The sequence below is a fragment of the Archocentrus centrarchus genome, chromosome 1 (assembly GCF_007364275.1).
Source record: "Archocentrus centrarchus isolate MPI-CPG fArcCen1 chromosome 1, fArcCen1, whole genome shotgun sequence".
Classification (NCBI taxonomy): Eukaryota; Metazoa; Chordata; class Actinopteri; order Cichliformes; family Cichlidae; genus Archocentrus; species Archocentrus centrarchus.
In genome coordinates this window covers 12,288,727-12,305,507 of record NC_044346.1, presented here as the reverse complement: position 1 = coordinate 12,305,507, position 16,781 = coordinate 12,288,727, and the positions used below count along the sequence as shown (strand labels likewise).

The 16,781-nt window shown below is 43.1% G+C and overlaps 1 protein-coding gene across 1 annotated transcript in view; it reads left to right on the top strand.

Annotated features, from left to right (window-relative positions):
- The window catches only part of fat1a (FAT atypical cadherin 1a), a 78,561-nt gene extending 61,965 nt beyond the window's left edge, over window positions 1–16,596 (top strand). The window contains 17 exon segments of the mRNA XM_030736139.1: window positions 337–551; window positions 1,957–2,094; window positions 2,298–2,397; window positions 2,400–2,440; window positions 3,560–3,757; window positions 4,378–4,968; window positions 5,770–5,992; window positions 6,082–6,213; window positions 6,333–6,490; window positions 7,187–7,655; window positions 8,203–8,356; window positions 9,245–9,355; window positions 9,505–10,148; window positions 10,962–11,099; window positions 12,465–12,524; window positions 12,958–12,993; window positions 15,002–16,596. Of these exon segments, the coding sequence (XP_030591999.1) occupies window positions 337–551; window positions 1,957–2,094; window positions 2,298–2,397; window positions 2,400–2,440; window positions 3,560–3,757; window positions 4,378–4,968; window positions 5,770–5,992; window positions 6,082–6,213; window positions 6,333–6,490; window positions 7,187–7,655; window positions 8,203–8,356; window positions 9,245–9,355; window positions 9,505–10,148; window positions 10,962–11,099; window positions 12,465–12,524; window positions 12,958–12,993; window positions 15,002–15,675 (4,082 nt within the window). The 3' untranslated portion in view covers window positions 15,676–16,596.
- Window positions 16,597–16,781: the final 185 nt, after the last annotated feature.

Genomic DNA, 16,781 nt, shown 5'->3' with positions numbered 1-16,781 from the left:
CCTTCATTTTTGAATGCCAAATCAGCATCAGTGAGGGATGATGTTTTGACTTAAGGTGTATTTAAGCTGAAAATGTTTGCATGTTAAAGTATAACCAGGCCTACAAAATGACAACATCCAATAAAAGAACCTGCCTGCTAGATCCTCTCTACAGGAGCAATATTGTATTTAAAATTACTCACAATTAAAAAGCAGTAGTTGCCATGACAGTGATAGGTTTTAATATACTGTATTTTAGTGTGGTTTTGTAAAATTTAGATGATAAACTAAAATAAATATAAGATTTTTTTTTTAAATATGATGTCAGCTAGCTACATTTCTGGTTTTGTGCCTCAGGTGACATCTTTGTGATTGAGCCGCTGGACTACGAGGCTTCTCATGAATACTACATTACTATAGAGGCTACAGATGGTGGTTCACCACCGCTCAGCGACATGGCTACTGTGAACATCAATCTGACAGATGTCAACGACAACAGACCCGTCTTCAGCCAGGACGTCTACACAGCCGTCATCAGTGAGGACGCCGAGCTAGGAAAGACGGTGATGGCGGTAAGAGTGCACGCGCTGTCTTAAGAGACATCTTAATATACAGCAGGTGCTTGTTGTGGCAAAACAGCCATAAAAGTACACACAGGGTGAGAGACATTTTTCATCTCTCGCTCTGGACTTTCCTCCAGCTAAATCTGTCATCTTGTTCACCTTCTCACTCTGTCCTCATTTTTCTTCCCTCGCAGCCTTTCTCTTCTCTGCCCATTACTCACTGAATACACTATCATATATCTGCACCTGTGGCAACTCACCATCTGGTGGAATGGCTAAATTAGGACCAATGCTCTTCATGCTCACTGCACCTCTGTTCTTGTGCACTATCTGACACACATGCTCAGAGAGTTAATTAAAAGCATTTGACTCATTAAGCCTCTATCTGAGATAAGCCATTTTCTGGCTTTTGCAAGTTAAATTTTCGCTCCCATCGATTTCTGTCTGCCTGTGCTGCCCACCCCGTCTCCCTCCCCTCATAAAAGATCTCGGCTTGTGGCCATTTATCTGTGTGTAATGTACCTGAATATAAATTATCCATCAGACAATTTTAATACCTGCCATTGTCTCACTCTTGTAAATCTTCACTGTCTGCTGATTTCCCTGGAGATCCCTTTCAATATGTGACGGTTGGTCGGTTTTAAGACTTAAGCACGTGTTTATCTTTTTGTGTGTGCGAGTGTAGCAGGAGGGTGAACGGAAGAAATATAAGTTTGTACGTATAGTGTTACAATAGTGCAGTATTAGAAGAGTAAGACTAATCCTTTCCCTCTTATTTTGAAAGTTTAGTTTCTCTTAACTAACTAGCTTCCTGTGTCGTTCTTTTTGATACTAGTATACCGACACTGTTATGGCAGCTCTTGATGTCTGCCAATATAGTCTCTTGTCCCATGAATGGACAAACTTCACAGTAGTCAGCTGCAGCTGTAGGTGGTAGGTCTTGTCTACTCTGGAGATATGCTGCCATCTGGATTGCCATTCATTGCCTAAACCAACGGTAGTTGAAGACCTGGCTCATTGACACGTGTCTGCACAGAGCTCACTGACCCTGCAGAGCAGAGCAAGAACTGTCATCAGCTCCAGAGAGTGGAGCTGGAGTTCGTCCTCATTTTGGAGGCATCCGATTATTGCTCTGTTAGTTATTCTCACAAATTGTGCTATTTTGCCTTTTTTTTGCATACACACACACACACACTCACACATGTGCATCTCAACCACTTTACCATAGTGACAAGTACAGAAATAAATGTAAATCTAGTAATGATGAGTAACGATTATTCCAGCAGGTAATTATTTAAAGCTGATTGAGAAATAGGTTTTAAGAGGTCATGTTAGCATAACATGTACAAGAACCCTCTTTTCAAGGACTGTTGATTGATAAATTTTTTTTTTTTCATGTTTGATTGATTCACAGGTGATGGCTGAGGATTTTGATGGACCTTCTTACAACCACGTGCGGTACTCCATTGTGGCCGGTAACCAAGGCAGCCCATTCACCATTGATCCAGTCAGAGGGGAGCTTAAAGTTGCTCGCCAGCTGGACAGAGAGGCAGTAAGAGAAACAGCAGATTCAATGCTGACTGTTCATATAGAGTTTAATCCACCTAGGAACTAATTGCGGTCTATGCAGAATCCAATCAAAAGTCATGTTAGACCTAATAGGGAAGCTTGTATACTGATCTCCGCTGCTTTATTGCATGCAAATGTAACTTTGCCTGTGTGTGGTAATTCTCTCTCTTTCTTTCTTTCTCTTAGACATCTGGGTATACGCTAACAGTGGTAGCCTCGGATAATGGGGCACCCCCTCTTTCCAGCAGCACCATGATCAACATTGACATCTCAGACATCAATGATAACCCCCCCTTTTCTCCCAGGCCAACTACAGCCTCATCATCCAGGTGAGAGGGGGAAAGGGGTCAATGCGGATAGCTGATTAGAGTTGGAAAGGAAGAAAAAGAGGAGGAGGTGCAGTGGGGGGAGATTGCAGTGGACACAGAGAGAGGGATTAACAGGGAGTAATAATAGGAGACTGTGCGACTAGAATGTCAAGAAGCAAGTAGGAGGATGGAGCGAGAACAGAGGTGAGGAAGGGGGATAAAGAGGACCGTGAGGGAATTGAAAGACACAGGCTGCATTTTAAGTATAAAAAATCAGATGGGGATGGAAGAAAGGGAGGAGTGATGGACAGTGGGAATATGGAAGGTACTAAGCTAATAAAGCGTAGCTGACTGAACTGAGGAAGGTGCATGTAATTCAGTTTGGGAGATTAAAAAAAATCTAAAGACAGGGACAAAGAAGATTCATTTCCAGTTTTCTCCCCTGTTTAGAAACATAAGATAAATAAGCATAATATATTTCAAACAGATTAGGCACTTCTGTATTTTACTTATACAGAAGCCTTGATCAAAGTATAGTACAAAATCCCACAGAAACAGAGCGAGAAAAAAAAAAACCCCAACACACGTAGTATGCACTGTTTTTTTTCCCCCAAGAAGAAAAAGTCCGTTTTGACAAGAGTTTGAAAGAATCAACAGAGGAGACAAATTTGAAGCCCATTCAGAGACAGAAAACAAAGAGTCCTGCCTATAAAACTGCCATCTTCCCTTTTACTGTTACTTATGAGAAGCAAGTTTGTGGACAGGCTCTTAGATGGGGACAACTGAAAAATGTCTATAATGAAAAGTGTCTATAGTCTTGAGTCTTTAGTTAAGCACTGCAGTACTTTGAGCTAAATGCTAGCATTCAGCCTGATGTTTAAAATGTTTATTGCCTCAGCTGAGAAAGTTAGTATGGTGGCATTTGAGCTGAGGTTGATGGGAATTGTTTGGCTGAAAACCAGAGTATTTTTCAAACACACGTTTTGACTTGGTGAGGGTGGTCAGAAGGATTTATTTTGTTTTCTGAGCAAATATCTTAACTTTTGAAAGACATTTGAAGTTAAACATCAGGGCGAATAGCTTCATGATAACCACTTCTTCTCAGCACAGTATTAAGAACACCTCTCCTGTATCCCACAGGAAAACCGACCAAAAGGCACAAGTGTTCTTCTGCTCACTGTAACCGATCGGGACGCTTCTCACAACGGCCCACCTTTCACCTTTGCCATCGTGGATGGGAATGACGGCAATGCTTTCCACATCAATCAGCAGGGAGCTCTACTGGCTATGGGGGCGCTGAGTAGGAAAAGTAAAGAAAACTACCTACTACAAGCACAGGTGAGTCACAGCGCCAAGGAGAAACCAGAGTTGAGAGGTTGTATTGATTTAACCATCGAGCCACGACAATCTGATCTATTCGTCTTCTCTCTTTTTCCTCTCTGTACCTTTACTGTCACGCTCCCTCATTTTGCCAACTACTCAGTGTTCCACTCTGCATCTCCATCCTTTCAAGCTTCTAAATGTATTCTAAATTCAGCTTCATAGGCTGTTGTAAGGTGCAGAATTGAAATACCATCAAGCAGCTGCATCAGCATGCCTCTCACAGGAGAAGCTCAAATAAGAGATTTGCTTTGATTTGGCTCGATCACGTGTCACCTTAGAGGAAAGAACAGAGAAAAAAATGTGTGGGCAGAGAGGACATGAAATGTGTGATGTCTTGTTACACACAAGATGCACGCTCAGATGTGACTCATCTTTGTTTTTCTCTCGCAGAGCTGATGACCATCTCTGTGAAAGTGTGAATCCTATAATGCATGTTCTTGTTGGCTTTAAAATGGGCTGCACCTACAATATGTAGATGCTCTTTGATTAGGGATGTGAGTAGCACAAGAGCTTGATTGCCCTCTGCTGTTGGAATAAAGATTCAACGTGGACGTTCTCTTTTTCCTCATACTCAGGTGTCAGACAGCGGCAAACCACAGCTCTTTTCCACCACCTTCATCAGCGTGCGTGTAATTGAAGAGAGTGTCTACCCTCCAGTCGTTCTTCCACTGGACATATTTGTGTCGACCGCTGGCGAGGAATACTCTGGAGGAGTCCTGGGCAAGATCCACGCCACTGACCAAGACATCTACGACACTCTCACCTACAGCCTCGCTCCTTCATTTTCCTCAGATGAGAGCAGCACCTTATTTTCAGTGTCGCCCTCCGATGGCAAAATCATCGCCCTCCGGCCACTCGATGTGGGGCATTACCCTCTCAACGTGACAGTGACTGACGGGCGCTTCACCACGCCAGCTGATGTCACTGTGCATGTCAGACAAGCAGCTCATCAGGCCCTGGATAACTCTGTTGCAGTGCGCTTTGCAAATATCGCACCTGAGGAGTTTATTGGGGACCACTGGCGCAACTTCCAGCGAGCATTGAGAAACATTGCTGGAGTTAGGAGGAGCGAGGTTCAGTTAGTGAGCCTGCAACCGTCTGAGCAAGGAGATCTGGATGTTCTGTTGACATTAGAGAGAGCTGGCAGCCCCTACCAATCTCAGGAGGTAAGACTAGGAAGCAGTTTAACTTTTCAGCTTATCTGTGGCAGCTTGCAGAATGTTATTGTGTGGTTAACGCAAAAGAGTTTAGTAACATGTTTGAACCGGCAGCAGTTATTTTATTGCTAATCTGGCTAATTTGACCACAAAGTCCGTTCAACAGTTAGTTTATAAAAAGTTCATAGTTGTCATAAATGAGGTGCAAGCGACAGGTAACACCTGTGGTAAACTACTATTTCATGTCAAAATAGCCACCGTGAAAAGTGCTACAACTCATTCTGTTAAACCGAATCCAAATGATATCATGTACTGCTCAAAAAAAAAACTAAGGACTACCTTAAATCACACACTGAATCTCAATGAATGAATTATTCAAACTGAAAATCATGACCGATAAACACGGTGCAGTTTGTTGAGAACAAATAGCTGATTGAGCTTTAAACATGTTGTACTACATTTGACAGACTGACTCAAGAATCCAGGAATTCAGTATTTCATCAAGTCTGTTGTACTCGAAGCGTTTGGGTTCTTATTTTACAGTCAGAATTTATGATCAGACATGCCTTTCAAAGCCCTTTTTAAGAAGTCTGAGCTAACTATTAACGTGCTCTATAAACTTGCTTTAAAAATGACTAACAATAAATTTTTTTTGCTAATTAATGCTGTCAATTAGGCAGTTGATTAGTCACCAGTTCAGCTCTGCCCTTTAAATGACTTCAACTGATTAATTTTCCATTGACTAACGACTAATTAGAGCACTCAATTTAAGCAGTTTATTGAGTGTTTTGGTTTTTCAATTTTCCTCAGGTTGTCTTCCGGAAGCTGAACTCCTCTGCAGCTGTGATCGAGGAGATGACGGGCATCCGCATCGTGCGGGTGGTACAGAAGCTGTGCACAGGTCTGGACTGTCCATTACACTTCTGCGATGAGGTCATCTCCCTGGATAAAAACGCCATGTCCACTTACAGCACGGCCCGCCTCAGCTTCGTCACCCCACGACACCAGAGAACCGCGACCTGCCAGTGTGAAGGTACCTGATTACACCTCGTGTACCCACATATTTGCTCATTTATGGTCTGATAGAGTTTTTAGTCTAACCAGCAGTATTTTGGCATTTAGGTGGCAGATGCCCCGTGTTGAACAACCTGTGTGAGAACAACCCTTGTCCTGAGGGTATGGAGTGTGTGGCAGATCCTCGAGACACTGAATACAGTTGTGTGTGTCCTGAAGGCAAAAAAGGCAAATGTTCTGGTAAGACTTTATCTGCAGTCTTGGATATATTTACCTTTTCTATTAGTAAGTCATAAGGATTTTCTGAATTTACACTGCTGTTTTGTCTTACGTGTACATGTGTGTTACTTCCATCCCAGATGGCCACTCACTCACATTCAGTGGAAATGGTTATGTGAAATACCATCTGATGGAGAATGAAAACAAGGAGTTGATGAAGCTATCTCTGCGACTCAGGACTTTCTCCATCCATGCTACTGTCATGTATGCTAAAGGGACAGACTACAGCATCCTTGAGGTGTGTGCAAACCTATTTTATAGTCCCATATTTCACTCATGGTGTGTTTTTCCCTTCTGTCATTTTAAAACTGAATGGATAACTTTGCTTATCGTGAGTAAGCCTAGAGTGACTGTCCCTTTGCATGTCTTAGCCCGTCTCTGTATTGCTGCCCAGCATTTCCATATCAGAAGGGCCTAAAAAACACATAACTGACCCGCCCTCTCTCAAGACCAACCAGCCATGTGTACCAACCAAGTATGCTGAAGGGTTCAAGAAAACCATTTCAAACCTCCTTTCACATGAGGGACTATGGGAATGTGGTGGTGGGTTGAAAAACACACACAAGAGCTATTTTAGTAGTGGGATGGAAACAGAAAGCAGTTTTCCACACATTCCTTTTCGAGTCTGTCTGGTACAGCAGACAACATGCCAGACTTTAGAGGAAGAACGGGGCTGGCTAAGAGACAGATTTTGTTTAATGGGCTGCTGGTTGTTGTTTTTTTCAGAGACTTGAACAGAAGTTTAATTGTTTTATAAAGCTGTTGTTTTCTGTGAAGTTCTTTCAAGGCCAGTGGAGTGGAAGCATCCTGTATGAGAGACTGATTTAAAATAGTGATCTGAATACTTTTGAGTCATCTTGAGATGAATGTCCTGTTGTGATATATGCTGGGTGTATAGCATATTCTAAAGATGTATTTTCTGTCACCGAAACAGATTGTGAACGGCCGTTTGCAGTACAAGTTTGACTGTGGCAGCGGCCCGGGTCTCGTGTTGGTCCAAAGCGCTCAGGTTAATGACGGGGAGTGGCACTCCGTTTCACTGGAGGTGGACGGTAATTATGCTAAACTCGTGCTGGACAGGGTACACGCAGCCTCGGGCACAGCCCCGGGCACTCTGCGGACCCTCAATCTTGACAACAGCATTTACTTTGGCGGTCACGTACGCCAGCACACCTCCCCTCGCCACGGACGCAGTCTACTTGTTACTAATGGGCTCCGTGGATGCATGAAGGCCATCACCCTGAATGGCCAAGAACTGCCTCTTAACACAAGAGCTCGCTGGGCTCATGCTGTGCTGGAGGACATGGTGGACGTGGCTCCAGGCTGTGCAGTCGCACCTGCTGAGAGTTGTTCTAGCAACCCCTGCACTAACGGAGGGAGCTGCACCTCGCTGCCTAATGGAGGTTCGTGATGTCCTGCTTGGCTCATTGCACTCACTTATTTTCCAGTACTCGCACATATCCTGGGTTTCATTGAGAAGTTGTAATGTGTCCTAAAGTCTTTATCTATTATGTATTGCTGCCTGTCAGACATATCAATCTCATTTACCTGCCTCCAGGAGTAGCACAAATTTTCAAATTAAGAGGGGAGCCATGATTTTGATCTAGACCAGCTGTTCTCCGCTTAATATGTATATTTTATCATATTTTAGGATAAACATTTCATTCTGATGTGTGCCTGTGCTGTGTTAATTTGCAGTTAGGGCTGTTTGCTGTTGATGCATACTCAACACTTCTGCATGTGTTTCACATTAAAAACCTGCCAGCGGTTCGGGGCATAATTACAGTACTTGCCATCACCGAAAGGCTTTTGGTAAAACATCTGCAGGATGTTTTTAAAACACACCAGCCTAATTTAGAAAAGAAAAATTGATTTATGATGACAAAAAATGTCCGTTCGTTCACTCCGCTTGTTATTTTCCTCATTGGCATGTTTTTCTAAACCCCACAGGCTACTTCTGCAAGTGTCCTGCCTCTTTCATGGGCACACACTGTGAGATCGCCATAAGTCCTTGTGCCTCCAACCCCTGCTTGTACGGTGGCACCTGTGTGGCTCGTGCAGGTGAATTCTACTGCCAGTGCAGAGGGCAGTACTCAGGACCAAGGTATTAATTTTTTTCTTCATAGTGCACAACATGCAGCATTGCTGTGCCATCATGGAGGGACATTATTTTTGGCATGCTTCAAATTGCCTCATGTGATGTTAATATTTGGAGTATTTCTCAAGTCTCTGGTGCTACTTTCCCACCGCCGAGGAACCGGTTTGCGTGCCAGTGCCCGTGCTGTTCCCAATGAACCAGCGAAACGCTTAAGAACGGGCCCGCGTTCCCACCGCGTTTCTGTGAACTGCTCCTTTACGTATGGGTGTGGGCGGGTCTTCGTCTGGACACGGAAGCCGAAGTGCACAAACGTGGGAGAACACGCTCCCCTTTCTTGTGCTGCAAATACGTTTTATGGTCCAAACCAAACTACTGCAGCATCTGTGTGCAGCACAGACAGAAACACAGACAGCGATTAGAGCAAGACGACAAGTACGCACTTTGTGTCCTTTTATCTGTGATATGAACTGATACAAAGCAACAAGTTCCATCTCAGAGCCCAACCTAATTCACAGCCGTGAAAATTGCTTCGCTTTTCTCATGTAATACACATTTAATATGGTAGAAAACTTGATGTTGAGACGGCAGAGTCACACCCTTCTGCTGCTTTCGTCACGCGTTCGTGGTTGGAGACCAGCTAGTTTGCAGGGCCGGTGTTGAACCCGTTTTTCGGCCGAGCACCGAGTGTTTCGGCGGTGGAAAACCCGCCTAACGGTTCAAATTACGGCTCTGGCTCCGGAACCCTGTTGGTGGGAAAGAGGCCTGGGAGTTGTCATTTTTGTAAATGTTTTGCAAATTTTCACTAATTCACCTACAGAATGAAAATGCTTTGGCAGTAATAACTCATTTTAGAATTCAAGGCTTCGAGCTGGAGTAATCTTGTTGTGAATGCAGGTGTCAGTTGGGGCCGTACTGCAGAGACAACCCCTGTAAAAACAGCGGAAAGTGTATTGACAGCCTGGATGGTCCAGTATGTGAGTGTGAAGCAGGCTTCCAGGGAGACAGGTATGTCAGTTTGAAGTTCAAATAAAGCAATTACACTTAGTTATTTAAAAACTCCTAGTAGGTAGATCTGATCTTTTGCAACAGGAGTTACAAACAGCATTTTTTTTAACCCTCCAACACACCTCAGTGAATTCAAATATGTTGTCCAGGTGCCTGAGTGATGTTGACGAGTGCATCAAGAATCCATGTGCCAACGGAGGACACTGCCAGAATACATACGGTTCCTATAAGTGCAACTGCTCGCAGGGTTTCAGTGGATCAGTGTGTGAACTCCATGATGTTCGCAGCACTGAGTTAGTCTCCAACTCCTGGAACATTGGTCTGGAGGAGGTGATAGGCATTGTGGTCTTTGTGTCTAGTATCTTCATACTGGTCCTGCTCTTTATCATCATCCGCAAGAAGGCCTGTCGTGGCAAGTCAAAGAGCGACGACGACGACAAACTTCCTGGAGGTTCGAGCGTGCCTCAGTCCTTCCTCCAGAGACCTTATTTTGATGCCAAACTCAACAAAAACATCTACTCAGACATCCCTCCTCAGGTGCCTGTGCGGCCCATCTCCTACACTCCCAGTATTCCAAGCGACTCACGAAACAACTTGGATAGGAACTCATTTGAGGGCTCCACCATCCCAGAGCATCCCGAGTTCAGCACCTTCAACCCAGATTCTGTGCACGGGCACCGCAAAACCGTGGCTGTGTGCAGCGTAGCACCCAATCTCCCTCCTCCCCCACCATCCAACTCTGTCTCAGACAGCGACTCCATCCAGAAGCCAAACTGGGATTACGATTATGACGGTAAGTTTGATTCCAGCTGTTTTCACACATGCACTGCAGCTCTAAACTTTAAGCAAATTAAAGACTGACTCTAGTAGATAGTCTGTGTGGTGTCATCATAACAACGTGCAAATAGTGCAGTTAATAGTGCATTCTGGCAAATGTGCTTCAGCCTGCGCATTCGTTCCAGGCAGCACCTCGCTTAAAAAGAGAGGGTATTTCCACTTGTGTGAATGTACCTGAAGCTGACTGTTTCGAGCTGTGTCAGTGAAACTGCACATCTGGGAAATTTCCCGATATCCTGATTCTCATGAATTCATCAGGTTATGTGTGAAAATGGCATAACACTAGCAGGGCATTTGGCACTGGTTATATGGAAAATAGAAGCAACAGACTTACACAGTTAAACATTTTTTTTTACAAATATTTGTTAAACCTGTAAAACATTCTTCAGGCAAGGATACAGGCCGCCATATATGAACACAAAGTGATTTTTGGAAATCCAACCAGCTCGTCTATTTAAAATGACTAAAATGACATTTGGTACTTGCTCTGTAATTCACACCAAATTCTGTTGTTCTTTCCACTAAATTTCCACTTCTTGGGATGTTATAGACACTTAAAATGAATTATATTAAAGTCTATTGAGAATGTGGTTTTATATGTCAACATTTTCCTTGTGCTTAACAGTAGAGCCCATTTCACTGGACTTTTTTTTTTTTTTTTAAACCAATTTGATTCTTTTAAAACTGCACTTGACCACAGGGCATTTTCTGTATTTAAAAGTAGATTTGGTGCTGTGTCACTAAAACCATATTGTGCTTTTTGTTCCAGCTAAAGTTGTGGATTTGGAACCGTGTCTGACCAAGAAGCCTGTGGAGGACAGTGCCTGCCACCCCTACAATACCAGAGGCAGCATGTCTGAGGTCCAGTCCCTCAGCTCCTTCCAGTCAGAGTCCTGTGACGATAACGGTATGCTGCCATGTTAAATCTGTTCCTCTTTAGCATTTCAGAAAAAAAAAAAACTAACAAGACACCACAGTTTGAACATTTCTGGCACATAAATCTGTGAGATGTCATTATTTTCAATGCATGTTTTTTTGTTGTTGTTCCTTTTCTCTGATCAGCCTGCAGGATTTTGCAACATTTGCCTTTGTCTTGTTGATTTGAGCGCTAACACTTTTTCTTTGCATGCTCAGAATGGATGGCCCAATAGTGGCTCTGGGGTCATTTGTCCTTTTTGTTTTTCTTCTTCTTTTTGCTGCGGGGCTTCAGCTCCCATATGGATCAAATCAGTCCACAGATCCAGAACAAGGTTTTAAATAGGGGTTCCGGCCTGTAAGTCCTCAATCACTGCCGGTACAGACGGAAGCAATCACAGCGACTCGTATTGTCCAATTCTCTGGGGATTATTTACAGAAAAAAATTTGACCTTGTTTTCTGTTCACCTGCGTTAAGCTTCAAAAGGAGTTTGATGACTTAGTAAAAACGGCATTATATTCTGTTTGCAACAGCTCACGAGATCATTGACTTTGACAGACATCTACGTTTTATTTTTGTTTTTTGTTTTTTATTTACAAGCATGCCTTTCTTCCTTTTTTCCTCTTTTTTTTTTTTTCTTTCCCAAAAATAGCTCCAAACGGTGTTTAAAGCAAACATCAAGGAACATATCAAAAGGGTATTCAAGCACATTTTATGTTCTCTCACTTCTTTCCATGTCGTACTTAATTGCCTTTCATCATTGCTTAGATATCACAATGGGCACTGCGCTGCTCATAAGTCATCAAACCCTTCATCTGTGCCTTCCAAAGTGACAGCAAATCCAAATTGAATAATTAGAATTTTGTGTATAGGTAATTTCTTTTTTCCTCTAATTTATTGGGTGTGTTTTCACACACACGGGCTTTTCTCTTAGTTGGAAATGAGTTTCTATCTCTGGGGAATTTCACTGATTCTTCCATCTGTACTGTCGTGGCACCCAGTAGCATCTCAGTATGTTGTTTGGTGTGTCATCCTGCACAAACAAAACCAGACCCTCCTATCTTCCCCCTACACAAACACATTACACATCACCACCACCACCACCACTATCGCTGTATCCCACCATTGTGTTGTGCCGAGCATTAACACCCCCCCCCCCCAATAAAAAAAAAAAGGCAAACAAAGCTTATCTAGCAATAAGGACAGCGACATTTGTGGGATGTGTTGCTTGTGTTGGCACCACCCATGTGCATTCCATATGTGTTTTATTTTTCTTTCTTTGATAGGTGATAAAAGCATTTGTACTAATGCTAGATCTCTTCCACCCACTCTCCCCTCTCCCCTGCCTCTCACAAGCCTCCATTGTGACAGTTATCCACCTTGTCAACTCTGCTGTTGACACGGTGGAAGGAGAAGGTACTCTTCTAGCTTCCATAGTTTCTAGTTTTGTCCTCTGTGTTAGGATGTGAAGTGTAGGCTGTAGAGCTGCCATTATCTTCCACTGACAAACCTCGTCCGACCCTAAAGTCTCTCTTTTATTTATTTATTTTTTTTAGATTCAGAAGCTAATTACTAAGATACGCAGAAATGAAATTAAACAAGCAGCTCGAGTGTTGCCTTCATGTTTCAGCGCTGAGCTCTTCCAACTCGTGATTACACACCTCGAGAAGTCGGTTTAAGACAATGGCAGCGCTGTTGTGTACTCACTGACCTGTCACTCAGTCATTATTTGCCCGTCAGTGTTCATTGTTCTCATTTCATTCATGTTCTAAGTCAGTTGTTCTTTCCACGTAGATGTTAATGCAACTTGTTCTTTGTCTTTTTCTCCCCCTTCTTGCCTCATATAAAGAGTCTTTTTTGGCTCATGATCTCAAGAACCCAAGAGGTGACTTTTTTTCTTCTTTGCTTGCCTGGTGTTGCCCTGATCCCGTCCTACTACAGCTTAACCACTAACCCTAAACCTTCATGAGGAGTGTTTAAACCTCCTCTCTAATGCAGCTCTGGTGGTTTATACACAGGCTGTGGCCTGATAAGGTGTTACGCCTGCTTTCTAAGATTATACCCCCCCCCCCCCCTCCAATTTCCCAGAAAAAAAAACTCCTTTGCATGACTTACATAATTTTATGTTATCTGATCAAAAGTGTTGCTCAGTAACTAACTGGAAATATTCTCAGTTATTTATGTTTGTGTTTGTCTGTCTGTGTTGTGTTGTGTATAAAAGCCACAGCATCTATTTTAAAAGCACTGAAATTTATTGTGTGTTACACAGTTTATTTTAGCTTTGAAATAAGAGAGGAAAATCACACAATCGGACTAGCGTAACGTATACATGGGCGAAAAAAATGTTTTTCCAAACTATATACACTGTACATAATGATGGACCCAGCCATTATGACACCACCTGGTAGTTTTGGACCCTCATTTTGAAGCCTTGAAGTTAGCATTGTCTTGATTTCTTTCTTTTTTTTTGGACCTAGAAGCGACCCGAGAGGGTAGAATGCCAAGATGTCAGCTAGTTAGCCTGGTTAGCAAGATGCATCGATTATAGGTGCGCCGGACAGACGTGGATAACCATAGACAGTAGAAAAGATGGTTGCAGCTAATAATGGCACCCTATTTGTTGCAAAAAAAAACCCAGCTGTTACGAGGAGGGGTGGGTCTGACTCTGAAACTGCACGCTCATTGGCTAGTGACTTGTGGCTGACAACTCGTTAGCCAATGAGCAAACTACAGCTAATCCTATATTTTGAAACATGGTATAACCAAGATTTACAAGTTTACAAGACTTAATTTTTTTTTTTGTTCAGTTTTATTCCACCCAAAATAAGTGACTGAGCCCATAAACTCATCAGGAAAATGGTTAAGATAGGTTATCTACCAATTGGAATGTTGGTGGTTCGATCCCTGGCTGCGCCAGTGTGCATCCTTGGGCAAGATACTGAACCCCAAGTTGCTCCTGATGCGTCTAGTGGATATAAAGCACTTAGACATAGAAAGTGCTTCTATGAATATGTGAATGAGATGCTATATAAAGCACTTTAAGTGATCATGTAGAGTAGAAAAGTGCTATACAAGAACCAGTCCATTTACAGAGATCAGGTCAGAACACCATTTTCTCATACGCTTCTATAGGTGGCCTTCAGATGGTGTGCAGGTTTTTAGGCGCTTCTGCATTGGCTTCTTTTTTCCGACCTGGACGCTACGTCCATGTTTTATACTGTCTGTGATACTAGATAGTGCTGTTAGTGCTAAGTAGTACAATTAAACACACTCAGTCCATAGCTTTATTGAATAATAGTTTTAAAAATGTTAAACCTTCCCACACAGTTGCATTTTTTTATTTATGACCTAAAGTTGAGCATTTTTAACACAGAACCTGAGATGGCCTTTGAGAAATTGCAGTTTTCTTTCAGGCCTGTAAGTTGCTGTTTGGTTCAAACACACATCTGCGACACTGTGACAGTACCCTGCTGGCTACTTGGAGTTCAGTCATTCCCGTAAATGATCTTTGATTGGATAAACGTATGCATTCATCCCAGAGTTCCAGGTGACTCACCAACAAGTTTAAAGTTGTAAAGGAAAAAAAAATAAATCGCATTATTTCAGGCTATAACAAGAGATAACAAAACAAATAATACAGGGAGACAGGCTTGTGTATTTTTTTTGCATTAGTGTGTTTTTAAACTTGTAAATAATGTCTGCTGTGTGTGGAGAAACTGGTCACAGAGTGATGTCCAGTTTGTTTAAGCTCATTGTGGTGTGCTTTGTGTGACGTTGACCTGTGTTCCCCCTGCATGGTGTGGGTTTTTAACATTAACATGACAGCATTTGCTGAGCTTTTGCTACAAAATATCAATGTTATGTCTGTGCTGTGGTCTGTCCTCCTCAAACAGGATATCACTGGGACACATCTGATTGGATGCCAAGTGTTCAACTTCCTGGAATCCAGGAGTTTCCACAGTATGAGGTTGTGGAGTCACCCGCCCCTCTGTACAGTGACCCGAATGCCATCGACACCGACTATTATCCAGGCGGCTATGACATCGAGAGTGATTTCCCTCCACCGCCGGAGGACTTCCATGGAAACGATGACCTCCCACCACCACCTTTGCCAGAGTACAGCGACCGCTGTGACACCCTGCGACCCCTCGGCAGAGACTTGGACCTGCCGATGGCCGGTCCAGGCAGCTCGGGCGCGGTCCGCCAGCGCCCAGCCCTGCCCGAGCTTTACAGCCTTAACCAGTACCTGCCGCAGCACTCCTTCCCCAGCGACAGTGGTGATACTGAGGGCCAGGGCACCACTTCCACCTCCACCACCCCTGCCTCCACCATGGGCACCGGCGGATACAGAGGAGGCTACCCTTTAGGTTGCAGTCGGGACTTTGACTCCTCCGCTCTGGACAACATGTCCAGGTCTCTGTACACGTCCACAGCCTCTTGCTCGGACATGTCAGCGTGCTGCGAGGAGTCCGAGGTGATGATAAGCGACTACGAGAGCGGCGACGAGGGCCACTTCGAGCGGCTGTCCATCCCGGCGCTGGACTCCCAGCAGCACACTGAAGTCTGACACTGGATCCAAACAAAAGTGCCTGAACCCACAGCTACACCTTATGTTAGCCCCTGACCCAGCACCTACACTAAACACGCACAGAATCCGGACACACACACACAGAGACACACACGCACACACACGCATACTGACACAAACAATGAAACACAGGGGTTTGATGAGACTGGCTGAGAAGGCCATTCAGCTGAGAAGATCTGAAGAAGTTATAGGAAATACTCTGTAGCCGCTTTGCAGCTGCTCAGCCCGGGCCCCTGCCCCTCGCTTTAAGTAGCTGTCATCATACACAGGAAGTGGATTCTCCGAAGGATCAACATTTCAGTGTGCAACAGGAAAAGCATCATGAAAAAAAAAGAAAAGAAATCTCTTTGTTTCTATAAAGAAAACCAAGCAAGATGTTTTTATACAAGTCTTCATTTTCAGTGTAAATTTAAATGTACAGTTTTGATTTCAAAGTTTACTAGGTTTTGTAGATATTCTATGCTTTTATTTTCAACAAAAAAAGAAGTTAAATGGTGTGACATTATCAGCCTTACTGTGTGTACGTTCACTAAAAACAACAAAAAAAGAAAGGTTAAAAAAGATAAAGAGAAGAGCGTGGCTTTTCTGAACACAGTGTACTCGTAAAATTATTGTCTCTTGCTCATTTCAAAAAGGGTCTTCAATGAACGACTGCATATTCTTGTGTTGTTTATTTTTATTGTTTGTTTGTACATTTTGACTTTGGAACCTCGTTATTTTTCCACCAAGAAAATGGGACCCAATATATTTATAGTGCAGAGTTATCCATGGACACGTGACTTTTTCAGGTGTCTGTGTGTGTCTGAGCAATGCTATGGTCTTGTTAAGGTTTTTATTGAATACTGCCACAAGCTCACGCTTTCCTACTGGCAATAAATTATTCCTAAAAAATACTTCTAATATTTGCGTCTGGTTTATTTTCTCATTATATTTATGGGTAAAACCAATTTACTGGATGATATATCATTTTGTTACTGTAGTGGGGACATGAATGTATTTGGGAAGGTGAAATATTATTGAAAACTCCTCCACAGATCACTTTTCATTTTAGTTGTTTAAATGGATGAACTTGATTGATTTTAGCC